Here is a 27396-nt window from a genome sequence, read left to right as displayed (position 1 = left end):
ATTTAATTAGATTTTTCTAATTTAATTAGATTTAATCTGTCTGATATTTTAACATTAATATTATTGTTTCATCATCCCTTATTAGCTATTCTAATAGCTTTTTTTATTGAGGGAAATTCTGTTTTCAGTACAGTTTAATCTGAAGAATCCTGAGGGAAGTTCCGTTCTGTTGACATTGCTGCTCTTCTGATCGTGTGCAGCAGCTGTGCGCCCTGCCCCGTTTATTTCATTATGACTGTGCAGTCAGGGAACCCTCGTATGCTCCTGTGCTTCCACTCAGCAGGGATCCGACATGTGAACCGCCAGGGCTGATGCTGACAAGATGATGAACACAGACTCACAGCTGCTGATTTGGGGACTTTTTTGAACAAACACACTGCTGATATGAAACGCACGGATTATGGATCTGATATGGATACGTTGCCAAATCCTACTTTGCCTAAGTGTTTGCGTTAATTCCTCGTTGCATGCTGGCGACGACGCTTCTTGTGATGGAGCGTTTGATATTTATTTTGTTTTGGACAGGTGAGGATCTGTCTGCATGCATGTGTTTTGCTGGAATGGAGCCAACCGCGCGACAGACCAATATATTAATGTCATATTTGGTACCAAAGTGCAGAGACAGCCTTGACTCAGTCCTCTCCATGTATGGCTGTGTTTACTTTTGTTCCTCTGCTGCTTCACTGCAAACTTGGACAGAGTGTATTTTCTGTTCTGACCATCAGTGTTTGATGTGTATACTTAAAGAAAGTGCAGTTTTATTGCCTTCAGAGTTCCTCTAAGTGTATGTCGTTATGAACAAACGAAGTAGATAACAGACCTTCCAACAAAAACAAATTAAAAGTGTTCTGTTTATGTCATATGCAACAACATAATTAATCGACCAAGACCCATTCTGCCGCATCAAAACTTAATTTATGCAGTTCATACAGAAGATATAAGCGATACAAATGTGTTTTGACACACCTGTGCCGTCTTCAGGGCTCAGCATGCTTGGTGTTGAATCTTGTGTTGGATATATTTGAAACTTCATGGCTGGGTGAGTGTGATTTATTGCCCCGGTGCTGCCTGTTTTTGCAGGTCAGGCAGTGTTTTTGGACATTGGGGTGAGATCTATGGATTTGTGGAGCAGCTCACCAACAGGTTTGTCAGGCAAGTAAAGTGGCTGTTGTCCCCTTTTCTTCTCTCTCCATGCCCCTCCTCTCCTCAGATTTTAGGGGTATCTATACTATAAATAGCCTCGGAAAATATTGGAATAATAAAACTTTATATATCACAGTTCAAAACCAAGAGAAAAACTGCTTTGCAGGCAAGCAGGCATATACAATGTACTTCAGTCATGTTTAAACTATTGAAAAACACACTATTTTAAACACTGGGAAGTGGTTACAGATCTTAAAATGTTAGTACAAACAGTGGTAGTGAGTAGAAAGTAGGCCATGTTTATTTTGGGCAGCAGACATCATACAAGGCCACCAACTGCTCCAAAACCCCTCTGGGTAATGGTCCAGAGGGTGTGTGTGTGTGTGTGAGAGAGAGAGAGATATCTTTAGGTTTAATAACAGGTTGCTAAATATGAAAGCAAAACATCCAGCCAGACGTGAAAGGTGGTGCTGACCACAACAGGCTGTCCTGTATCCCTTCACAGCCTGAAGGGCAGAGAAAGGAAGTAACATTGACAAGGTTAAGGGTTCAATTCCCTACAAAGTACAAACAAATACAGCTTGATGATTGTAATATTAATTTCATGATTGGTTTATTTATGTCATGTCGTGTTTTGCAACATGGTATTATCTGCTTTGTCACGTTTTGTAGAATTATGGAAAGTCATATTATATGTCTTGCTATGTATTGTCATTTCATTACAATACATTTAATTATTATATCCCATTAAAAAGTCATAATGTCTTGTCATGTTCTGTTACCATGTTGCTATGTAAATCATGTATTATTGTGGCGTGCTCGGGTTTGTCATGTTGTATAATGTTATTGGATTAGATTTAACTTCATAGCTATTTTACACAGCTGGTACCAGTACAGTACAAATGATGTGTTTTTGTACTGCAGACAGGATTCACAAGCTTCCTGTATGTGTGTGTTTCAGTCCCAGGATGAGGGTTTCCTACATAGTCTTTTCAGCCAGAGCAGTTGTAATACTGCCACTAACTGGAGACAGGTACTTAGTTTTCATTTTTAAAGTTTTCCTTCTTCTCTTTCTCTCATTCTCTCATTCTCTGCCTAACTCCCTAACCCATCTTCCTCCTCCTCCTTCTCCTCCTTCTCCTGCTCCTCATGGGAGAAACAGAATAACACAGATAACCAGATCACACAGAAACTGAGCTCTTATCAGTCTGTATTTAAACTGTGTTGTCAATGTTTTGTGATCTGGATGCGCAGGTCAAAGATAGATGAGGGTTTGGAGAAGCTGAGCCAAATCAAACCTGCCGGGGAAACGTACATGCACGAAGGCATGAAAGCGGTAGGTACACTCATCTGATTGCCCTCCAGGAACCATATTTCTAACTTACTGAAAGGGGGAATTCAATACAATTAATGTACTAAATGTGCTTAGTTAGAGTTTGTAAAATCTACTCTAAAACACTGCTGCTGGCTATGTGCCTTGTATATTTTGGTCCACTGTAAAATTCTAATAGATACAAAAATAAAAATAAATTCGATGTGTTATCAGATATTTCAAGCAGCTCCGACGGGGTCTGGCAACAGAAAGTGTCTCGGCAATCCAAAACATACAACAGTCAAAGTGTCAGTATCGTTTTAGAGCGACACGTGCACAGTGTGTGTGTGTGAGCTGCACTGAGTTTGTGTCAACTTTCACTCTTCAGGTGTCAGAGCAGATGAAGACACAGACCTCTCCGTCATCCACCATCATCATCGCTCTGACCGATGGCAAGCTGGAGGCCTACCCCTACCAACTGACTGTACAGGAGGTACTAAGCGCCTTCACTCTTCACTGAAGATAATTCAGCTCTATTTGATTTGACGACTTCATGTGCTTTGTGTTCTTTTTTCTTTATTCTTGTGTTGCAATCAAAATCAAGGTTGCCTGAGGAGACACACACACACACACACTTCTCAAATCATCTGTTGTTTTACTGAATTACGACACTCTAATAACAGTTTCAAAGAGCGTGAGAGTGTCACGTTGCGTGAAATGAGTTAGTGGCTGCATGGAAGACCACGCATCATTTATCACTATATGGTTTTATAGTAGTAAATTATGCTTCTTCCAATTTTAAATCTGGCTCATTTCAAGCCCACAGAGAACTGATCATAAACATGGGTTTTGGTGTATGTTTGGAGAAGCAGAACTTTACTCAGGACTTTCTGTGTTATGCTTCCCAGGCTGACAAAGCCAGAGGGTTTGGAGCCAGAGTGTACTGTGTCGGGGTCATGGACTTTGACCACAAACAGGTAGGAGGACCTTCACACTCTTTCAGCCTCTGACTGCCGTGCAGCACTGTGAGAAAGAACCCTTCTCTCTGTTACTGATACTGTTGGTTGTGTAAACACTGAGCTTGTATTTGTCTTTCTGTGTGTGTGTGTGTGTGTGTTGTGTCAGCGTGTGTTAGGTTTGGTTGTGGTCAGATCTTCAATAGACGAGTTGTTTTTGGCCCCCGATTTATTATCACACCTTGACCTTGTTGCTTAGTCTGTTTGAGTTCAACTGGAGCCTCCTGAGGACAGAACAGCAAGCAGCTGGCAGGGATTTGTGGTTAGAGGTTTATGCATTTGGTTTATGTAAAAACATGGAATAATGTTTGTATGGCGGCATGTTTTGAGTTGTTATATCCTCGGAGAGATTTGATTTGATTTCTTCCTGTGCAGGTATCAGGTTATTGAAAGGGAGCAACACATGTTTCATGCTGAATAAGAGCGGACCTAAATGTCTTTCACTGACTGGTTGACTGTAAGAAATACAAAGGGGGGGAAAATAAGAATAAAGCATTATCTTACAAAACACATAAATGATTGAGAACCATTGATCTGCCGTGTTTGTAGCAACAATGTTCAACAGTCAACATCAGGTCATGTGTTCTCCGTAATGAAATTTGCAGCCCAAAGAAAAAAACTGTAATTGCATTTGTTGAGAAATGTGATACTAGATCCGTTGTTGCACAACCCCCCACCCTGAGTCGTTCTTTAATCGCATCACAGTGACAGTATTGATCTGTGAAATAAAGTATTAATAAGCATAGCAGATTGGCTTCAAACTTTCATAACTCACGACTAGTAAAGTCTTCAGCAGTCATCGGGTTCAAGCGTTTCCCCTGGCCGGTTACTGCCCGAGTGCACTTTGTGGTCTGAGGAGGAAGTAATTACTTCACTCTCCAATTAAATAATGCCAGGCGAGCTTCCTGTTCTGCCATCATTACAGCAGGAGATAAAAGCTCCAGCCAGCTGTCCAGAGCTTTCATCTCCCAGAGACAGACTTTTCCTCCCTAAAAACGCTGCTGAAGCACTGAACCGAGGACCTCCCCGAAAGAGGCGGCAAGAAATGCGACGTTGTCTTTTGAATAAATTCATTTAAAATGCGGCTAAAACACTCATTCATTTTTTTGTCTCAGCTTGCTGACATAGCAGACGCCACGGAACAGGTCTTCCCGGTGCTGTCCGGGTTTCATGCCCTCAAAGACGTCGTCAACTCGGTGAGGTCAAGTCAAACGTAACGATGCACAAAAACATTCATTCGGCACACCGAGTGGGAGCGACATCAGGCTTCCACACTGATCACGTTACCGTCACCTGTGTCTCTCACGCAGATCCTGAAGCAGACGTGCGCAGACGTCTTCACAGTAGAGCCGTCGAGTGTCTGTGTGAATGGTAAGTTAGGGGGTGAAGAGTTTTTTTTGATATAATGATGCAGGAAAAATGTTTTACGGACACTCATGGTCCCCAGAGGATGATGACTTTGGTGCTCGCCTAACTTCCTTTTAGCGTGAGGGATTTTTTGATTTCTAACAGGGGTCATGTCCCAATGGGAGCAACCCATTGCCTTCAAACCATCAACCAGCACACACATGTACACCTCCCAAAGGACATCGTTGCAGGACACCTTAACCATAACTGTGGTCTTGTCTATGCTCAAATAGTTTGTTGCAGAGGTGGCTCGGTCTGGGGGTGTACTTTCAGCAGCACAGACGCTACTGAAGGATCATGGGAAAATGATAGGATTACTACAGGCAGCGGTGTGACTCTATGAACTCTAGCTCAGTGTTCCACAACTACATGTTGCTACTTGTCACTTTGATCATGAAGCTGACCCTATTCTACAGTATATAGGTTATAAATGAGTATATAATTGAGTATTGCTAACATATATGTTATGGATCCAAGACAAAACTGATAGAAGGGCGGGACTGAGAGAAAAGAAAAGTGCAATTACAAATCCATCTGCTACTTCAGCACCACAGACAGTGCCATGGATTCATCAACAACAAACAAGTAACAACCCTCAGTCGGATAAAGGATCAATAAGTCAGGCAGACAAGACTTACATATTGAACTAAACAACCGTTCTGCCTCTGAAATCTCTCTGCTACAGGGGGATGGAGAGGGGGCGGTGGCAGGTTAACAAGGGGGATGCGTTTTGGTCTTTTTGCTCATCCCTCCTCAAATCGCTCACTTTAATTAGCTCGATCACCAGATTTGCTGTTTAGTAAATGCTGTTTCTGTTTGCTGCATCTTAAGTGCCGTCCCAGCAGCGTAACGTGTCCGATGTTTCTCAGAGTCTTTCAGCGTGGTGCTGAGGGGCAGTGGCTTCAGCGGATCCAGGAGGACAGACAACATGCTCTGCGTCCTCACGGTCAATCAAAAGTCATACGGTCAGTAAATGCCACACGCTCAACACCCTCGTGACTTGTGCTTCAGAGGTCAGCTGAGATACAGTTGGCTTTTGGATGCACTTATTGTTACCCACGTTTATTTACCAATGCCCCTATGCTGCAATGCACTTTGGGATAACATCGTCTATGAAGGGGAATGCGATACGACGTGCAGATGTCTGTGCTGCTGCAGCGGAAAGTCAGAGTCACGACATCCAGAAACAAAACAGTGGCTGCTTTTTATTGACTCCAGCCAGAGAACAGAGGAGACATTGTGAGACGCAGAGGGAGGGACAACATGTTCTCTGTCTCATTAGTCTATTAACAGATCGATGTCCTCTTAATGTCAACGAGAGGCCATGAAGGGATAACACATGACTGTCCTTTTTGACTTCCAACCAGCTTGTTTTGATCTGTTCTGCTGGAATGTCTTTCTTTCATCTCTCTTTTTTTTGCAATTGCTCTGTTGCCCTGAAGTTTCATTCTGGCTGGGAATCTGAATATATATACAATTTAAAATAGTTACTGAAGGCAGCATGGCATTGCAAATTGTCAAACGTTGAAAGTATTGTTATGCTTAATGCGCATAAAAGAAATATGACAAGGTACAAAGCATCTTCTCTTTGCAAATTTGCAGTGGGTGACATTAGATGATGTTCCAACATCACCAACATGTACACTCATCCATGATCAATCAGTTAAAACGTCATAAGCACCAGCATGAATTTGTTTTGCAAGCCAAAGTGATGTGTTTTTGCTTCCATTTACAACTAAACGATATTTTTGGTCATGTTTTTGTCAGACAATCCTTTCCTTGTAGGCAGTTATTCTCACAGTTTGTCTGTCTCTCTCTCAGACCAGAAACCACAAGTAGTTCGAGACGGCTATCTGCTGTGTCCAGCTCCTGTTCTGCACGAGGTCGGACAGTAAGTCAAGTTAACACACACGCACATATGCAAAGTGTTCGTAACTGTGTCAAACTGTGAATAAGCTGTAAGCGAAAGTACAAAAAACTGAGCTTGATATCAACACAAGGTTTCACTTTAAAGGCAAAACAACTCAAACTGTAATTAAAAATCAAATTACGATGACAGTAGTCGTCACAATATAAAATCCTGGTTTTTGCTATTTAAAGTTAATGATATACAGTTGCAGTTACCCACAAAATAAACAGTAGTAGTAGAATTTATTCATCTACGCCTGAGAAACCACACTTGTGCTTAAAATAGTGACTGAAGTGTTCATTCTGCATGGTCGGTTTTCTGTCCTTTCTGTGCCGATTGGTCTCCGCCTGCTTTCTTTGTTGCGCAGCAAAACCCTTGTGATTAAAATCAGTTATCCCCAAAGGCCCGTGAGTTTGCTGAAATGACTTGTAGATATCAGAGTCGTGAGCATCTCCCTGCCCCACCAACCCTGCTCTCCCGCCGTCAATTCCAATACAGAGCCCGTATTTACCCTGAAATAGAAAAAAAAAAGACGTGCATTTTTGTGAAAGAAAAAATCCAGTTCTGGAAAGTAGTTTGGCATGAATTCATTTCATAACCTCACTGGCATGGCATTTCTCTGACAACAGGCTTATAAAGGAAGTGTTTCATCGGCCCAGCGCTTATGTGGGGCAACTTGCAATAGCGTCAAAGGAAAACTCACATGTTGCACGTCTTTTCTTCAAGTAAATTCAAAGAACTATATAATTTTCAGATCATCGTGCCTACATTTATCCCTTTCAACCCATTTCTTCCTGCAGCAGGTCGGAATTAGAAAGTCGAAAATCTGTTGCGTGTCTGTAATGGAGAGCGAGAACAATGTTTACAGTGTAACCGTCGGCAGCTCAAAGTGTTGCAGGAGCTGAAGCCGGTCCGACCAAAATATCTCTGTGGCATTTAGAGAGCGAGCCAACGCTGATTTAACTTCACCCACTTCAAACAGCGCCCTCTCTCCCCCGCCATCTGTCCCCGGTCGCCTCTCACTTTCCAATCATGTCTCATCCCACTCTGTAACGCTCCCTCCTTACTGGAACACTCGTGCACACTTAACTGACTTTCTCAGGGACGAAGACGAAACAATCTCTGTTGAGTCCAACCCTCAAACGTTGGAACCAAACAATACCGAACTGAAATGGCAAACAAGGAAATCTGGTCAAAAAAACCCGATAAGAATATGAATCGTACTTCCTTTTTCAGTGAGTCAGCGTTGGCGCTGATGTATAAGGTCAACAGGGAAACTGACGAGGTGACCAAGAAACATAGCTGTCAAACTTTGTAGTTGTTACTTAACCCCTTAATTATAAATAAATCAATAAAAAATGATATTTATCCACCATAAACACACACACACACACATGCACCCTCTCCTCATGGTCCTCACTGTATTTTCCCATCACTCTGATGGCTGAGCGAACATCACATGTAGCTGCTGATAGATTGAGTGTTGTTTTCAGTGATTCTGTCTAATAATTGCAGATCAATCGAAGTGCTGGTCAGCCTGAACAATGGACAATCCTACATCTCCAGTCCCATCACCATCTATGCTACAGCGTGTGTGAGTATCAATCATATAGCCATGCATGTAGTATCAATCATATAGTACCAAAAAAAAGAAAACCATCTTTCGTGACAGGTTGCCAGCTATATTAATAGTATCACTACAGTTTAGATTCGCTGAAGTGTGCCTTGTAGAGCAAAGGACAGTTGAGTGTGTCTGATCAGTGTGTGTTTATTGCAGTCAGATGGGATCTGGGTGCTCTGGTTGCTGTTGGCTCTGTTGCTGTTACTGGCTCTGGCTTTATTCTGGTGGTTCTGGCCGCTCTGCTGCACTGTGGTGAGTCTTCAGCCTCGATGTTTGCGTGTAGATCTCCAGTTCAGGCCTTTGTGGACGCACCGGCCACAATTCAGTGCTATTGTTAGCCCACGTGTTGCAATTTGGCCAGTGTTCCAGTCGTAACGCCTATTTATTTCTGTCCATTGACAATGTTAAGTTTATTACTTTTTCACATTATTTCTCACAGGTGATCAGAGACCCACCCCCGGCTCGCCCACCACCGCCACCTCCTGTCATTGTGAGTAGACCACAGGCTGTTGAAAAGCATGCTTCTCTCACATCACGAGCAAGTTGCTGAATTGAGATTCTGAGGCTGAAGTTTGGGTGTTACCACCTTGGCATCGACATCAAGACATGGAAAGCAGAGTAGGGGTTTCTGGCAAAACTTCACTTATTTCCAAGATGCACTGAGAGGGAAACAGAACTCTTGTAGCATAAAGAGTTAGTCCTCATGGCAGATGTGATTTGTAGAACTTGGAGGAGACCACTGCAATTTAATTAAGTCCATGCAGGCTGGGCGCTACCATGACTCAAAAGAAGTAGTGATATTTAGACTATAATGTAGAGAAAAGTTGATAATTTGAAGGTAGAAGAAGCTGAATAAATCTCTAAGGTGAGACTTTGGTGAGGCAGCATCTACTGACTGCTCATAGTGTGGTGACAGTAAATGATTATATTAAGTAGAGGGCTGACTTGCCCTTTAAATGAATCATTACAATGTTGTGTATTCTAAAATCTTAAGCCCAAAATTGGAACCAAAACTCATGGTTCTTTCAATTTATTTGTTGTTTTCAAGGAGCCAGAAGACGATCTTTCACCCAAACACAGGTGGCCTACAGTGGATGCTTCGTACTATGGAGGCAGAGGTCCTGGAGGAATCAAACGCATGGAGGTAATAGAATAAAGAAACCATAATTACAATGAATTACTGTCACACAAGTGTTGTCGAACACACACACACACACTGGTTATTGTGGAGTTCTGTGTGTGTTCAGTGTCTTTAACTATTTAGCTGCCGTGCTGCCGCTAACAGACGGGTCTGTGATGTCTGTCTTTCGTACCCCGTGGTCTGTAGGTGCGTTGGGGGCAGATGGGGTCCACAGAGGAAGGGTCACGGCTAGAGAAAGCCAAGAATGCTGTGGTCACTATGCCGGAGGGGGCGGAGGAGCCCATCATGCCTCGACCCCCACCACGATCTCCTCCAGCCTACAACCCCCCATCACAGTCCAAATGGTACACTCCCATCAAGGTGAGACAATAACCTCATTAATCACCAGACATTTGTGCACAGTGCAACGTTTCATATTGGTAGATAACTACCACTTTAAGTCTTAAATATTGATCGCTGCTGTTCACACACATGTACAAATACATGTTACGATGCCCGTGTTGTATACCGTTCTTTATCTGCATTTTTATCTCGTGTTTTTGGATTGAATGAACCTGATTTGACTTGACTTTCAGGGGCGTTTTGATGCATTGCGGGCATTACTTAGAAGGCAGTACGACAGAGTGGCAATCATGAGGCCAACGCCTCAGGACAAGGTGAGAAACCTCCCCAGTGTTTACCTCCGATACAATTCAACTCGCAGGACGAAAGAAAACACGGACGCTTATCAATTGAGAATACTTTGATCACCATTCCTTCCTGCAGGACTGTCCGCAGTCACCGAGGAACAATCAAGCTTGGGTTTGCCATAAAGTGTCACGAGTTAATTTGATTAGAAAATGGACCCGCCCTCTTGACGCCAAAGTGATTTGATGAGATAATAACAGATATTAATACAGCCCGATCTCCCCCCCCCCCACCCACCCCTCTAATTATCTACCCAACAGACAAATAACAGCTCACTGCATCAACTCAGTCGTAGTAGATTACAGTATAAATATCAACACTTCAAACACAGCTTGAATAGGCAACAAGCGAGCCAATGTTTTAGTACACTGATGAGATTTTGATGATTCTTTCTTATATTTTGTCCATCTGTATTATGTAGGTCTACTGATTGAACTGATGAAAGTGCTCTAATCCAACGCCGGCATAAACTCAAAATGTGATATTTTCCATTTTAAGCAAGAGTCAGATCAGTTAACACATGACACACGTCACCTCTGGTTTGCTTGTATTGTTTTATATCATATTCAGAATCTGCCGCTTTATGTAATAAAATCATCTGACTGTAACGTCTGGCTTGTGTTTGTCTCCAGGGCCGCTGTATTAACTTCACCAGAGTTCAGAGTCGCTGATGTTTAACCGCGAGGATCAAGACTTTTCACTTTATTCTAGTTTTGGGCCAAAGATTAGTGACATGTACACTTGTTTTGATTCAACGTGTGTTGTAAATAAATGTCTTTACTTATGGTCTGGTGTTGTTATTGCCTTTAGAGATCTATTACCTGTGAAGAACCCTCCAAAGAAAAAATGTTTTAGTTATTCAGTTTATTTGAAAGAAAAAATATAATTCTCTTTTCACAAAAAACCTTCAGTACAAGTACCCTGACCGGTAAAACAAATGATACACACACAAAAGAATACATGAGAAAACACTTGTAAAATGAGCTTTTTTTTTTAAAATACAAAAAAACAGAACAATAGCATCACGTTCACTCACAGGCAGACATTTTAACAATCACATCAAGCTCACATTATCACAGGTGAGATGAAGAGGAGGATGACGCTCCTGTTTGTATCCAAGCTGCACATATCAGACACACACATCAGTTTCTGTTTCATTCAGACCCAAAACACTTCCTTGTCAAAACATGAACTGGTGTTGTATTAACAAAACTAGCTTACCAACACAAGAGCCAGCCAGCCAGCAACAAGCTCACGGTGACACTTCAGAGAAAAAGTACATAAAATACAATTTAATACTGTATAGAAAGACGCCATAAAATAGGAGTCACCATATCCTATAGTACACAAGAGCCCACTGAAGTGCATTTGATTTAACTTGCATGATTAGCATAATGTTGCACCACCAATACGCAGTCAAAGTGCACACACATCACAACATGTTTAGCACCCAATAGCTTGCAGCGCTTTGGGAATGTTCAGCTGATGGATCGACTTGCATTTAAGGTTTTTTGACCCGGAAATAGCCGGAAATTGATGCTGTGTGCAAACCGAGAGTAAATGGAAAGGATGTGGTGCGGTTGCCGCTCGCGGTGTTGCCATTACAATCGAGCACTCAACAAGACAACACTGCAGAAAACACCACTTCTGAAAGCAGCTGATGAGCAGCTGTTACCTATAATACAAATCGATAATCGTCCTTTCAGAGTGCATCTCTCCTCTCTCCGCGGGGTCCTGGCTAAATTTAGCCAGGATGTCCTCAGAGGAGCAGTGCTGATGTTGCAAAGTAACCGATCGGGTCCACCCGGCCCTTTTACGCTTCCACACCGCACGGGTCCCTCAACAATATGTTGTCGCCATGATAGAAGTCCACTGGTAATATGAACAAAATCCACACGTTTGACTACTTCTGCAGCCGTATGAAATCCTCTTAAGTGCCTTGGACAGAGGAGCTGATGATCCAAATCAGTACTCCCGAGCTCGTCTTGGGAATCACGAGGTTCGGTACTTCTTGTGAGCTGAAAGCCTACGTGCTGCAGCATAGTATTCCGTTGATCTGTGAGAGTACGGGGCCCGGCTGCGTTGGTTCTCCAAGGGAATGTAAAAATGTGTCCGTGAGATGAGATGCAGGAACCTGTAGCTTTGAAATACCTCGTTCATTTACAGTCTGCAGAGCAGAGGAGATTGTCGCTTGTCTTAGGACCGATTCTCTCGATGCAGAAGGGAAGATCTGTGAAACAGAACACAGGTCGTCAGTTATTATGTGAGCTGATTAAATATGTTGTCTTTGAGGTGGTTTAATGTTTATTTCAGTGTGTGCACATGTGTGTGTGTGTACACCCACCTGAGAGACCTACGACTGTCTTTCTCCATGTTGTTCTCGGGTCCTTCGCTCTCATATGAGGCCAGGTGCAGCTCTGCAGCAATAAAACAAGACGAAGCCCGAGTTTGATTTGTTCTCCGACTTGGTGACTAGAGGTGGCGGCCATGCAATTTGTATATATACGATTGGATAAATACGGAGAAGATCGCGTACTGACCGTCTTCGGTGAAGACCGGCGTGGTGACGAGGTACTGGAGGATCCGGCGGTCTCTGTCGAACGGACAAATCACCTGACGCCACACCAGGAATTCGCTCACCTGCTTTGCAAGCTCCCAAAGTTTCTGTTGAGACATAAAGACAACAGCCTTTGTCAACACTGATACCAATTTAACAGATGCTTATCCAGTAAATTCACAAAGAGTAGCATTATCACACCATACTGTAAGAAGAGGATTTCAAAAAAACAGTTATCGTTTCTTAATGTCATCTCAAAAGAAATAAGAGGGAGCTGTAGTGCTCGTTATAAGCCACAAGGGGGCGGCATTACACACCTCTTGAAAAGCCTCTTCTCAAAGCCATAACTATGACTGTGGAGCAGTTACATCATTTCACAGTGAATGATCGAATCTTACTCTGTTTCAATTAGCTTTTAACAATGTTCTGTTATTTGCGATTCATCGACCAATCTCTTAAAACTGTGGACTGACCTCAAAGTTGATGTGCCCGTTGGTCAGCCTGCTGGCACAGCCTTCATTCAGGAAGTAGATGTCTTTAATGAGGAGACTGAAGAAAGGGATCACGATCTGGAGGACAGAGACAGCAGCCGGTTTGAATCTTGACATTTTACACTCGGGATAGTAGGATTTTAGTTTTTCGGTCCAGAAGACTCCCCGTGTGCCCTCTTACCTTCTCCTGGCTGCTGTGTGCCGTCTCAGACCTCTGGGTGGCGCCGCGGAGCGCCGTGCGGTAGTTGCTGAAGTTGCTGGACGGGTCCATCTGGTGCTGAGTGAGGTCAGACAGAGCCGACGTTGGTCAAACACATACATGCATGCACAAAGCTTGCGCACACTAAGAGCTGGGAGTCAACTTAAAATAAATCAAAATCTATTGAAATATACAATAAAACACATGTACCAGGGAATCACTGGTGTATGCGGATGATGTGCGCAGGTTTTCTTACCTCCAGGATTTCAAACTTGTCGGTATTGACTTTACTCCAGGTTTTCCTCAGTCTGGCAACAGGACTCATGTTCATCCCGGCTGAAAGACAAGAGAAACTATGTAAGTATTGCACATCGTTGCCCAGAATTCACCTGTCTTTTTAAAACAGTGTTGAGGGGCAGAGCTGTGTTGGATGCTTTCATTTTTTTCTGTCAAATACTCACTGATGATGGCCATGAGGGAGTTGAAATTGCCGATGTTGAAACACTCCTGAGCCACGTCAATGAAGAACTCTATGATGCGTGCTCTGTGTTTCTTCTTCACTGGCTGTAATGACAGAACACATGAGTTTTTAGAATGGAGGCCTACTGAACAACAAAAGCTTTTGGCGTGGGTTGAAACAGCGAGGGCCCACGTTATTTCTGAACTGCTCCTTTTAAGAGCAACGCACCATACAGATCTCCGTGGCCACCAGGAAACTCAGTCTGTTGAACCAGTTGACGTAGGCCTCCAGGTTACTGGTTTTACGCTTCCGGAAGAAACCCTAAAAAACAAACGGTTCGGAGATGACATGGTTAAAATGCAAGCATAAAAATGATACATGTGTTTGTGTGTTTTCTAGTTCTATACCACGTTTCTGTTAGTATTTCATTATTTGTGAGAACTGTGGTCTTGTTTGTTAGAAGTAAGAACATAAAGTGATAAATAAAGGCATTCTGGGTAGAAAAACACCGATGTGAGGCCATGATTTGAACCCAACTTAATATAACCTTATCTTTGAATGCATTCGCCTGTGTCGTAAATGCGGAAAAAAAGTCCATTACTAGCATTAATACACAACAAATGCAAATACTGAGCTAACTCCAGCCGCCGAGGAAGATATGAACGAAAGCCTCGTAAAAAGCTGGCAAGTGGATCTTCATCATTTTCTTAAGACTATCCAATAAATAATAATAATAAAAAAAAAAAAGAAATACAAGGAGGCAGCGCTGCTACTCTGCAATTTCCTTTGTCAATGGATCTTGACAGCCCTCACACCCACACAACCTGTGGCCCTGCACAGTGAAGTCTGTGACGTCTCTGCTGTTATTTCCATCTCATTTCCATCTGCTCCTGAGTCTTTGGGTTTTCTGTGAGACAATCGGTGGTGAACCTGTTTGCCGGGGGCACTTTTTATATAAATAAACATTAGAAAAGCGCTGTATAAAATAAAACTTGTGATGATGTAATCCCGCCGATTCACAGCTCTATTAACTGCTTACACAACACCAGCAGCCCACTCCACTCCAAACTTCCCCTTTACACTTCAGGACCCCTAACGCTGACTAAACCGCTCTTTTATACAAAGTGGGTCTTATGCAACTGGCGCAGCAGCGCTGAGGACTGAAATGCGGCTCGGTCACAAACAGCGGCTGAAAGCTTGTTCTCGGCGACGCTGATTGAAAGCGACCCTTCAGCTGACTCACAGGGCCACTTAGGAGGAAAAGAGCCCTACAGATACACTTAGACTTACGCATAACGGCTCTTTCATACTGTGTTTGATGCATTTTCAAAAGCTACATACAAAAAAAAACACTAATTCCCCAAATCTGCCAGCAGGATCTTTCATGTGGCTTCTAAATCAAATTGAACTGAAGCAGACCACAAATTAAATTATCAAAGAAGAACGAAAACTGAGACGCTTGAAATAGAAATGGGACTTTTCTTCATCCTTTCTTTGAGGCTGATAATAATAATAATAATAAAACGCTGTATTCTTAAAAGCTGTCTTTAAACAGAAACATCTAAATGCAGCAAGCTAAAGCTGTTAGATCCATCTATTTACTAATTCTGACTGATATCACCCATTAAATCTAGAGTAGAAAAACAGATTTATTAATTTCCTAATCATCATTTAATACTAGAGGGAAAAAGTAAACAAATGAGGTACACGTTGAATAAATGTTCTGGTCGAGAGGTTGGATATTATTATTTCGTGTCTAATTGTCTCACAGGCTCGTGTTTGGGATAATGCAAAACTGAAACTCAATGGTACCTTGTGGTTCTCCAAAGGATCCTTCCTGGCGAATGTTTGGATGAACTCCTCGGGACCAATAAAACTCAGTCTGTCCTGAAGGCGGAGAACAGGGACAGGAAACAATCAGGACAATAATAACAGCATTACATAAGAGGGAGATGATCAAGAAGAAAGGGAGATGAATAACATTATGAGAACAACAAAACTGGAGATGGTGATGGAAAAAAAAGGAGAGCTATGACTTCATGAAGGGTCATCACAGATAACAATAAAGTTACACATAAATTAAAAAAAACTACAAAGATATGCTGAATTAACCGCACATGACTGAAAGCACGTTAGCCTCATATAAAATGACAGTATTAATAAACGTTCTATTTTAAAAAAAGACCACACAAAGGGGTTTATGGGAAAACAATAAAACCAAGAAATAACAATCGTGACACTAAAATGTAATAAGTCAACACATGAGCAGGACACGACACAAAAGTAGGCAACTTAGCCGTTGAACATTTTACATGAAGCCTATAAACGTTTTCTTAAACGCTGCTTTTACACCACCAACGTAATAAATTCACTAAATAGAGATGAATAAAAAAAAAAGGCCTGTAAAGTAGTAACCGCATGTCAACACATGAAAGACATGTGAGAACATCACAGAGACACGACTGCACGTTTGCCCTCCTAATGAATGGTTGTACAGGAGACGTCGCTCCAAATAAGAGCTTCGAAATCCCCTTCTTACCAGTTCGATGTGCGTGAGCTGCTGGGCGAGGACGAAGGGGTCGTCGCACACGCTCATCACGTCGCCGCGCTGACCCGAGGCCTGTTTGCTTTTCAGGGAGGCGGGCCGCTCCGTGGCCACGGCGTTGAGCGCCGACACGGCCTCCTCGTATTGGCCGAGGGCAGACAGCCGTTTGATCAGCCGCTGGGTCATCTGCTGCATGGCTCGCCAGGAGTACTGGAAGCGCAACACGCATCGTTAGACATCAATCGATCCAGTGTATTGCAGCACATCTCATACGACAGACAGACAGATGTACTTAAAGTGTAGTTTTTCTACATCGATACTGAAAAACGGGACGTTTTCCACGGCCGATACTGGCTGACACAAAAGAACAATTAGCCGCACTAGATTTAGCACTGACCTCGTCTCCTCGGGCCACGTGGTGCGTCATGTCCTTGAGGCAGCGCATCATCCTCTCGTCCCTGAAGTCGTACGGAAACGTCTCCGTCCACTCGGTCAGCAGCTGCACCAGCTTGGGCGCCACCTCACGGAAACGGATCTAAAAAAAACAAACAGCATTTATGAATATGATCTGTCTTTCTGACACAATATGCTGCCGTTAGTTGTTCATTTGTTAACTTCGTTGTTCCCATCAAAGGTGTTCCCTTTCATTTGTATTCCCCGTGTGTCAATTTGAGCCCCTCTCTGTCTGTCTGGAAGTTTCTTGTGCTTACGTAATAGTCGATAAATATTCTCTCCGAGCAAAGAAATACAGAGGTTTGTGTGTGTGGGTGAGAGTGTGTGGCGATGTTGTGGTGGGTGTGAGTTTGTGTGGGGGAGAGAGAGTAGCTGTGTAGCTGTGTGTATGTACGTGAGTGTGTGTGTGTGTGTGTGTGTGTGTGTGTGTGTGTGTAATCCGCCCACCTTGTCCAGCAGGGCGTCTCCGGACCGCTGCTGCTCCACACACAGGTGACAAACCCTCGTCATGAGCTCGTACGGATGCAGGAAGAGGCGTGAGCTCAGCAGGAAGGTGAACACATACGACCTCTGATGACGAGGAAACACAAAAAAACGGGTTGGTACACACACACATACACACACACACTCAGGACAGCTGACATCTTTTAACACAGCTACTCTTGTTTACAACCACTAAAAGCACTTTACTGGCACTTACGTCGGGGTAGTAGTCAACTGTGGGAACCAGGTGCTGGATCAGGGCCTCGAGGGATGCTGAGACCAAACTGTTGTCGTGATAACACATCTCCCCGTAGCTAGCGGTGACGCCGTGTCCGCACCGCCGTCCTTTCGCCGCGACGGAGTTGTGGCGAGAGCACTGCTCGCTGCTGCCGCCGCTGCCGCCGCCGCTGCCGCCGCCGCTGCCGCCGCCGCTGCCGCCGCTGCTGCTGTTGTTGGTGGTGGTGTTGTTGGTGGTGGTGTTGGTGGTGTTGGTGGTGTGGCGGTACGCCCGTCCGGGACAGGAGGTGCTGTGCTGTCGGGGGCTGTGGGGCTGCGGCGAGGAGTACGGGTTCTCTGACACGGCGCCGCTGCTGTTGTAGTGGTGCTCCCTGGCGGTCGAGGAGGAGACGGAGGAGGTGCGGTACGCGCCGTGAGGCTGCGGCGTGTCGTAGGGGTTCTCCGCGGAGGAGTAGGCGCCGTTGCAGACGTTCTCCTTCGCGGGCTTGGGGGCCGCGCCGTTGTGGTACGGGCTGTGGGGCTGAGGGTGGTTGTTGTTGTTGTTGCCGTACGGAGCGCAGGAGCTGAACTTTCCAGCGTACGGCGTCGTGGGAGGCATGGTGACCTGTAGAAAAGACACAAGGTGGAGGTAAAATCAGGGAGTATATCATATGATACACATCATCAATCAACTGAGGGAATGAAGCTGTTTTGCTCCTTGATTTGCAACATTGAGCTAATACAACATTTTCACTAAAACAAAGCAATGTCCACTTGTGATCCCTTGTGTTTAAAACAGAATGTACTCACTCATGTGTGACTTGGCCTAAAATATCACATTTTTTAACAAGAGAATAGCAATTATTATAGTAAGCTCTGACAAATAACAGAATTTTGAGTTATGTTCCCTGAATGAATTATGACGTATTTCTTTCTTCATCCATCATATTGCTTATTTAAATTAGCAAACCACAAATCTATTCAATTTACACTAATTAAAAAAATCAGCAAATCTACACATTGAAAAAGCTGTAACCGGCCCATAATAACTAATGATTTTTGTTGAGTGATCTTCTGTCGATCGGCTAAGCAATCATTTCACTAATAGTTTCAGCAGCGGCATTCATTATGGTACCACGAAAGTGAAAAACAAGTTAAACAGATAGCATAGTTATAAATGATACTTTCTCTCTTCATTATGTCACCAAACACCAATTATTCACTGCTGTTGTACTGACCAGCTTCCAGTCAACGTTAGAAGTCGCTCTACTTTGACTACGCCTACAAATGTCTCCTGTAGTTCTGCTGCTATTACGCCGTGACGCGGCCTCCCTCGCTCCCTCGGAATGCGGTTGGTGTTTGAGCTGCGTCCACATGTTGTGAAAATATCTGTTTGAGCAACTTGATCACACAAAGCGGAGACTTAGAAGCGTCTGTGAAAGTAATTGCACTTAATCACATAATTTTACCCCTCCTCTGTTTACCGTTTTTGGCTTTGAATTTTGAAAGATGCCTCCTTGTGAAATTCTCTTTCCCCTAAAAGTTATTTGAAGGTAAAGTCTTTTTTACAAATAGGTTCTTTAAAGCCTACTTTTGCACTGTGTTCTGCTTTATTGTATGTGGTATTTTGTATTTTTCGCCATCAGGGCGGCATAAGGGGGGGAAAAAGAAAAATAGGCCAACAGATGGATGATCTCAAGACAGCAATGATTTTTTTTCTTTTTTTTGCCTTAATGGTGTAGATAATTGGATTTGAGGTTGGTAAGCTGATCCCAGATCACCACCAAGGCGTGCTTTAACTCTGGAGCCATCTTTATCCCGCTACTGTTGTCTGTCTAGGAACCACATGCCAGCGTAAATCGAAGCCGTACACACACATGCACGCACGCCGTGCCAGAAAACACAGCCCTGCAGGAATCCAGCCGACTTTTGTTTGTCCATCGCAGCGCCGACAAGAGGAGTGTCTGCCTGAGCCAACATCTTACACACACATACCCATGTCCACCATGGCGCCAAGCCCCATGTCGGTATAATCCAAAAACACACACACGCACACACACACACACATGTCACACATAAACAAATGATGGCTTGAGCGACACGCACACGCACACACACACTCCTGTGTACCACAGCGCCTGGCGTCCTGCCAGTGTCAACCAGTCCAGTGCCAGCCCGTCTTCTGAACTCTGTGATCTCTGCCTGCTGTTTTCCTTCTAACTCGGTTAAAAGATTAGACTGGCTTTACCTTCCTAAAGTTACAATATAACATAATCTGGAAAAGATCCGGTGGTCAAGTTGAGATAAGGCATCTACCGAGTGATATTTACACCTGTTTGGACGCCGTTCTTTGAGGCTCCAAGCCTCTTGTTTTGCATTGAAAGGTGACCTCACGCAAAAATTGGGAGAACGTGTCTAAAAACTGTTTTTCCAGACGGACTTCCTGAAAAGTTGACCCTTTTGGATCGTTTGCGGCTTTCCATGTTGCAGCACCGAAGTTTTACTCTCTCCAAATCATAGGTTGGGCTCTCCACGGACGCCTTAATGATGGTGTTTGGGAGCGTAATTCCATATTGAAAGCATTGTTTAAAAATCTCTTATTTGTAAACTTTGAAAAAGTGCAGCCTTACAAACGGGATCTCATGAAAATACAGGAGAGAGCAGAAATGTTAACGTTCTGTTCGAACATTATCCCAACAAAAAAACAAAAGGATGCAGTTTCATGCTCCTGTGCTGAAGTTCTTAAAATACTTCAGCATTGCACGCTTCATAGTGCATTTTCCCCGCCACCGGCATCCGTTTCATATTGTGACAACAAACAATATCTCCTGTTTGACAAATGGCACCGACTGCAGCGTCTGGTGCCTGGAATGCCACAACCCGGTTCATCAAAAGGTTCAAACTAATTGAACGTTTGATGGAGCTGCAGGCAAATATCATCTGCTAATGGATTTAATACCAGGCTGCTTCAAAGACACAACATCATATGAAGGTTTCAGTGAATTTGACACTGATGTGAATGCTGCCTTTTAATAGTTTTAGTGTCTTTTTCTTACCATGAAAGGAATGAATTGTTTAAGGTGCATTTGCTTTGCAGCTGGACCGGCTTCCTTCTTGGGATCCCTGCAGATACACCGAAGCATTGACGGCTTGAGACCGACGTCACTCCAGTTGGTTCCAGAAAACAACCAAAAACCAACCAAAGGGCATTTTTTTCTAACTCACACAATGTGGTTAAAAAAAAAAAAAAAAGGTACAGCCAGCAATGCTGGGACCAGTTATAACAGGAGGGGGGAGAACGAGGGGAAGGGGGGGGGGGGGACTCTTCAACAATAGAGGTATTATCTATCCTGTCATGGCATTACAACCGCACAAAGACCCCCAGGAAGAGATCACAGCACATCAGACACAACCAGCCGCTTTCACACACACACACACACACACACACACACACACACACACACACACACACACACACACACACACACACACACACACACACACACACACTCGGCTGGCCACCGTCAGGACGCATGACGCCCCGTCTCGGCACGGGATACAGGCTGGGATCATCTTCACATCCCCACTACGAATCAAGACTTTCTCATTCTTCTGTAAGGTGTGAACTCTTATTACACCTTTACAGGCGTCATCTACTGTGAGGTCATGCCCCATAAATCCGCACTTTGATTTGCCAAGTGCAATAAAGAACGGGACAGGAAGCTGTCTCAGTGACTTCGGTAAAGGAGCCTATCGAAACTCACGTATTGACATAAGCAGATATAACTTTCACGTGGCTCAAGCAGCTCTAAGGGAATACACATAAAATAGATTATGAAGCACAACAGTTTTAATCATGCGTCACGGTGTGTAAGCACCCTGCGGCTACCTTAGTCCGTCTAAATTGTCCTTACTCAACTGACCCCAGAGTGAAAGTGACCTAATAATAGCCGGCGCTGAAACCGGCTGAAACCCCCCTGACGCTTATAACCACAACAGGAGCTGAAAGGAACAAGAGAAGATTTGTTTGCAAAGACTTTTTTTTTGTGACGTCTAATCACATTCGAGGTCTTTAAGCCAGGAGCCAAGAAAACAACATTCAACAAAGTTCAGCACGTAGGTGAAAAACCGCCGGTGTGGACACATGGCGTGAGGGGAAAAGGCGCCTGATAAGAAGGACCTGTAAAGCAATTTATCAGAGCGGTAAAAGGCCGATGCATTGCTATCTTTGTTCTACTTTGCACCGTATGTACTTTGACACTAATAAGTTACGGCAGGTTATAGGCGTCTTCGTCTGGGGGAAACCCTTCACAGTCAGCCTTAATCGTGACAATAAATGAGGTTAAAGTCCAGGCTGAGCTCATAGCACTTCCTCGTGGTGTTGTCCAATCTGCACACTGGACAACTTTGCCACATACAAACAATCAGCCCTTTAAAACAGCACTGCGCAGTAAGTCCTGTACAGTAAGACGGGGCCGTGTCACCTGCACGAAAGCACGTATACGACCAAAGAAAAGCCAAGCAAGTCCATCTCTCTCTGGAGAGGGGGCTCGCTCCCTGCTGTTTAGAGGAGTTCACTGTCAAACTGTAATTTGTTACTTCCTGGAGGAGGAGAAGTGGCTATACTTGACTTAGGAATGCCATTTCGGCCACATAGGATGAATCCTTGATGCCTCAATTAGCAGTCTTATCTTGATTTTGTGAGGGTGTACCTTAAGAGCGGCCTACTGAAACCTTTAAATACTATCAGACCTGACTAACTCACCACATCTTGTTGGTAACCTTCCACTGATTCTGGTGTTGAAATACAGCTGCTGGTGGTGCATTTAATCGAACCCTCTTTGTAGTATTGGGGAGATGGTCAGGTTTTGGTGAAGGCGGGCACAGAATTTGTTCAATTACACGCAGGAAAACACCTGAATATGTGTCTCTTCTAAATCAGGGGCAATACATTTAAATCTAAAAAGACATCTGTGATATCATTGTTTTCCTCTGCATGAGTCTCATTTGATCACATGTTGTTTTAAGTTAGGGGGAAGCTGCTTACAACAAGCAAACGAATGTGACTTAAATGCAGCGTTGAAAAAATTAGTGGATGGACACAAAACGTCTCTCAGGGTTTTGATAATCGCTTCACTATTTCAGTCGATTATATAGTTAGAAACGGGAAGATTTGCAGCTTTTCTATGTGACCAGAAACTGAATACTTTGGGGTTTCTGGACTGATGGTAATAGAAAGCGAGAAATCGTTTTTTGGGCCAAACCATCAACCCATTAATCAAATCACAAACTGCAGAATTATGGATGATTAAAATAATTGTCGATGCACTTGTCTGTGTTTTCGTCTGTAAGTAAGAACATAATATTTAACTGCTGAATACAAGCATCATTCATTTTCTGCTTGTTGGCTGTTCCGAGCATAAGAACCTGCAGCCGCCTTTCTATACCCATAATCCTTTGTGTTTTGGGGTTGTTTTTCCTTCACTTTGTAAGAAGTATGAATAAACAATCCGCACCACAGTTTTCATGTTTGAGGTCTGAGACTCAAACTTTCGGGCGACCACCAGAGTTTAAGTGTCGTCATCACCAGACCAAACGAGCCAAAAGTAGAGTAAGGAGTAGAAGGGGGGGGAAAAACCTAATCCCATGGGTCAGGTGAGGCCTCCAGCCTCTGTGAAAACACAAGACGCTGGGACCCGCTGACCACTTCAAAAACCAGCACCTGCAACTACATCTGATAGACGGGCAAACAGAACCGGATACAGACCCCAGCGCTCAGATTGGCTTGAGAGATAAGTGGAATACAATTCACCCACTGCTGGTCCTGTTTTTTTTTTAATCTTTTATTCCCACACACACTGCATTCAAGCAGGCATTCCCTTGTGTGTAGGCTCCACACACACACCCACAGGGTTAGAAGTGCATGGAGGCACACACGCACCTGTCCCTTGCATGATCTGGTAGGCTAGTACAGTATTAACCTAGTGTCAGAAAGGATAAAGACCCATTATCTCCTCTGCTGCTGGGATATAATAAACCTATAAGCTCGTGTAAGGGCTTCTCTTTCACACAGATACACATGTTCTACTGCCTATAAACCGACAGAGCTCTCACACCACTGCCTCACCAAACAACACACGCATTTCACATTGAGATCGGAAGTTGGAAAACGTTGAATCAGCCGCTTTCAGATCAGTTGAAGTCCAAAAATGTCGCTTGTGTTGGTCAGACTGCCTTTGTGTTAATCATCAAATAAGGTAAACCATTAAATTTTGAGGTTTTATTCAAGCAGCCTGTCGCGCTCCTTTCAGCAAGTTAAGGGACCACTGGTGTATATATAAGTGTGCGGAGGGAATAAAGCTGTTTAAAGTCTGTTTGGCCAGAACAACACACGCTTTCTCTCGTTCTTTTTATTCTTTTCCCTACAGACACACACACACACATACACAATCTGTTAGTCTCTCTCATAACACACACAAACACAGACACACACACACCAGGCCACCATTCCTGGTCTACATTGTGGGTTTCTAACTGAGTCATAACACAGTAAAAGTAGAAGCTGACTGTGAAAATGCCCTGCTGTGTAACCACAGTCCCATCACAGGTGCCGGTGAGTAACGTTTGTGTGCGAGTCTGACAGCCAGCCTAATTATAAACTCACATGGGCGGTAAACAATAACAACAACAACAAACGTAGCTAGGAGGAAGAGAATAGAATTGAGCGGCATCCATTGGGAATGAATTGGATTTGTAAACACCACAAGGCTGAATGAAGGCTTTTGAGGTAGCATGCTTTTTTTATTTTGCTGATGAAGTTTAATTTCAGAAAATGTTGTTTGTTATTTATAAGCCACGAGATAAACCTTAATTAGGATGTAGCTACAGCATCATGGGCAACTTAGTGATGTTAATACATGAATGCGATGAAACAAAACTTTGCCAATGAATAAATAAATAATAAAAGATTGCGATTCTAAACTTTATTTCTATAAACGTGAATATGGTCTCGCAATCAACATGTGACGCGTCTCCAGGTATTATATACCAGAACTGTATCTAGTCAAAACAGTGATCTAACTCTGAGCAAGATTAAAGTTAATTGCTGCCATGAATAACCCCATCATCCACACTTACCGCTGATGTGATGCAGCTCAATGTCCCGACCGCAATATCTTTCATTGGCAGAAACAGTTGCAAAAGCGAGGAAACCGAAACTATCCGAGACTGTGAGGAATCTCCGCCGTCTGTTCACGCGCCGGGATGAAGCTGCGCGGTGCGTAATGCACGGATACAAGTCTTTCAGCAGAATGTCTGCACCGTGCTCTCCTCCATTGTGTCCGCCGCTTCTTGATATTTGAGTCAATTTGAAACCAGCAGCGCCGTAATGATCCTCAAAGCGAGGCGTATTCAAATGACTTCCATTGAGCCGGGAAAACCGGCCAATCGCTGCGCGGAGGTGGGCGCCTCTGGGGGGCCACGCGGGCCAATCGCGGCGGAGGAGACGAAAAATCGAAATCTCCGGAGAATCTGATTGGCTGGCCGGCCGTCTGTCGAATTCCTTCTTTTCAACCGCAGCAGCGAATGTTTTTGTTGGAGAGCTGGAATATGGAAGGTGTAAGGTTTCCACCCGGAATGTGTGCATGTGTGCGGTTGTAAGTTGGTCTCAGTAGCTTAAAAATCAAGCGTGTGTATAAGTATAAGCTTCCTAACTGTTTTGTTTTGTGTTTATAACATTTCATCTAGTTAAATAAGGTCATTAAGCACTGCCAGTAAAAGTTGCTTCAGGTATACAACACACAGATATGTATTAACATCCATCAAAGAAGACAATTATTCAGCTATTCTATAACTATGTGTTATTACATTGTAAGAACATGACAGCCATGTCAAATGAGCAAGAATAGACAAAAGCATATATATTGTAGCATTGTTTTTGTGCATAAAGGTAATGTGCAACAAATCATTGCTGCTGAAAATTGAAGCATTTTTTCCCTCCTTACTTGGGTTGCCATTCATTTCTGCTCTATGAAATCAGATGGCAGTGGGCGGATGCCATCTTGAAATCAGCTCCAGTATAGGTAACTCATTACAGGGGAAATTTTGTTGGCTTGAAGCTGCATTCATTCATGTATTTATTTGGTCATTTAGAGGCAGCAGGACAAACTGAAAACACATCTGATACACTATTGTCTCATAAAGTTGTTACAGCATGTTACGACATGTTAGTAAAGTGGTTACACATCCAGCAGACAAGGAGAAAATATTAGTTTTTGATTTTTTGCTTTCCACCAACTCCCGAGAAAAGTATTTAGCTGCCAAATGCTTCCCTGTGTTCACCAGCCAGTCGCTAACTTGTTATCTGTCATCCGACTCTGGGCAAGTTGCATTCAGTGGGCTTATCAGACATTCTGGGGATGAAAACTGCTGTCTGTTGTTGTCATAGAAAAGAATAATGGTGAAGAGAACGGGCCAGAGAACCAAAATAATGAGCTGAAAACCACTACATCGCTCCATAAAACTGAGGAGAACTGCAGAGTCGGATGATAATTCCATGCAGGATCGTGGCTCCTTTCATGTCACGCAGTCGTTTAAATGATTGGTGCGGCTTTAATCTTTTTTGTTGCGTTATCATGTGGTAATGCGGTAGAAAGCGGGATTAATCAAGTGTTGTTAGTTAGCATGTGTTTTCAGAGATCAAAGATCAGTTCACATATCACATAGCATACCACGCCACATACTTGTACCACTTCTACATACAGTTGTTTGTGTGTGAAGGGTGATGAACACACTCTCAAACTGCATTGGGTCATTCATACCAGACTGTGGGCTCACAGGTAATTACACCTGGTCACGGCCGTTCTCGACAGACCTGGATCTGTCACTGTTTATTGGTAAACCATTAAATTGTACCTTCGTGTATATCTATAATCACAGTTATTGACTCTCGGCTGTAGTGTGTATACTATTCAACACAGCAGGCTCCGAGGGCAACGCGTTGATTAATTTACAGGATGTTTCTTTATTTACAAGGAATGCATTGTTTGCATGTTGTTGCATTAACGTCTTTCTTTCAAGAATTAAGAAAGAAAAAAAAAACAGCTTTGACAACAGTCATTTTCTTGATACCCGATGGGGATTTGAAAGGATTTAACAACCCCACAATGTGGGAGAAATGACTCCACCCATAACACAAAGTTATCCTTAAATTGCAGTGAAAACAAGAAGATCATCTAGGTTTTCATGTAACAACAGGAATCTATGTACAGTCCTGTCCTGTTGACGTACTCTCATGCAGTCCTGGGTCTTTTGAAACAGGTTCACATTCATTCTTACTTTGGCAGAGTTTAAAAACACACCTCATCTCTCTCTCTCTCTAAATGTTTAGAATATACTCTAAATATATATACTATGCTCCCTTCAGCAGTCTAATTTCCTCTGAAATTTGGTAATTAAAGCAAGGTGGGTGCGCGCAATACCCGCCCGCACAACTGCCACTGCACCGCCACCATCCACCTCAGCAGGAGTCCAATCCTTTTCATTGCATAAACATGAAATTACATAAAACACAGCGTTAGATTTACAGCGTGGCCGGGCCCTGACGCTGTGGGCGGCGCTCAGCGCTGACGCCTCTTACATTCTGACACATCACCGTTTGAGGCAAGAATAGCTGATCTCTGAGTCTTTCAGGCTGCAGGGTTTTTCTCATTTCAATAACCCAACTCCTACGCCAGGCACCCGAGCGCACGGCTTCCG

The 27396-nt window shown here is 43.5% G+C and overlaps 2 protein-coding genes across 2 annotated transcripts; one reads left to right on the top strand and one right to left on the bottom strand.

The window, feature by feature from the left end:
• Positions 1-254: 254 nt before the first annotated feature.
• On the top strand, positions 255-11013 carry LOC306710071 (anthrax toxin receptor 2-like). Its single transcript, XM_079178449.1, has 17 exons — positions 255-525; positions 1081-1152; positions 2105-2176; positions 2398-2479; positions 2844-2948; positions 3364-3432; positions 4587-4667; positions 4782-4842; positions 5748-5843; positions 6700-6769; positions 8303-8381; positions 8565-8660; positions 8848-8898; positions 9457-9552; positions 9736-9909; positions 10125-10205; positions 10869-11013. Exons 1-17 carry the CDS (start codon positions 401-403, stop codon positions 10905-10907), a joined length of 1449 nt encoding a protein of 482 aa, XP_079034575.1. The 5' UTR covers positions 255-400; the 3' UTR covers positions 10908-11013.
• A 78-nt stretch (positions 11014-11091) lies between these two features.
• On the bottom strand, positions 11092-24970 carry LOC306710110 (ras-GEF domain-containing family member 1B-B-like). Its single transcript, XM_079178500.1, has 14 exons — positions 24778-24970; positions 17642-18265; positions 17389-17511; positions 16886-17023; positions 16483-16698; positions 15756-15830; positions 14172-14264; positions 13945-14047; positions 13740-13819; positions 13466-13561; positions 13267-13362; positions 12777-12900; positions 12581-12653; positions 11092-12466 (listed from the first exon to the last, which is right to left on the bottom strand). The coding sequence occupies exons 1-14, from the start codon at positions 24820-24822 to the stop codon at positions 12433-12435; spliced, it is 1920 nt and encodes a 639-aa protein (XP_079034626.1). The 5' UTR covers positions 24823-24970; the 3' UTR covers positions 11092-12432.
• Positions 24971-27396: the final 2426 nt, after the last annotated feature.

The sequence above is a fragment of the Pholis gunnellus genome, assembly GCF_910591455.1.
Source record: "Pholis gunnellus genome assembly, chromosome: 18".
In the NCBI taxonomy this organism is placed as follows: domain Eukaryota; kingdom Metazoa; phylum Chordata; class Actinopteri; order Perciformes; family Pholidae; genus Pholis; species Pholis gunnellus.
The sequence above is the reverse complement of the archived record's forward strand: the minus strand, read 5'-3'. Positions and strand labels throughout refer to the sequence as shown.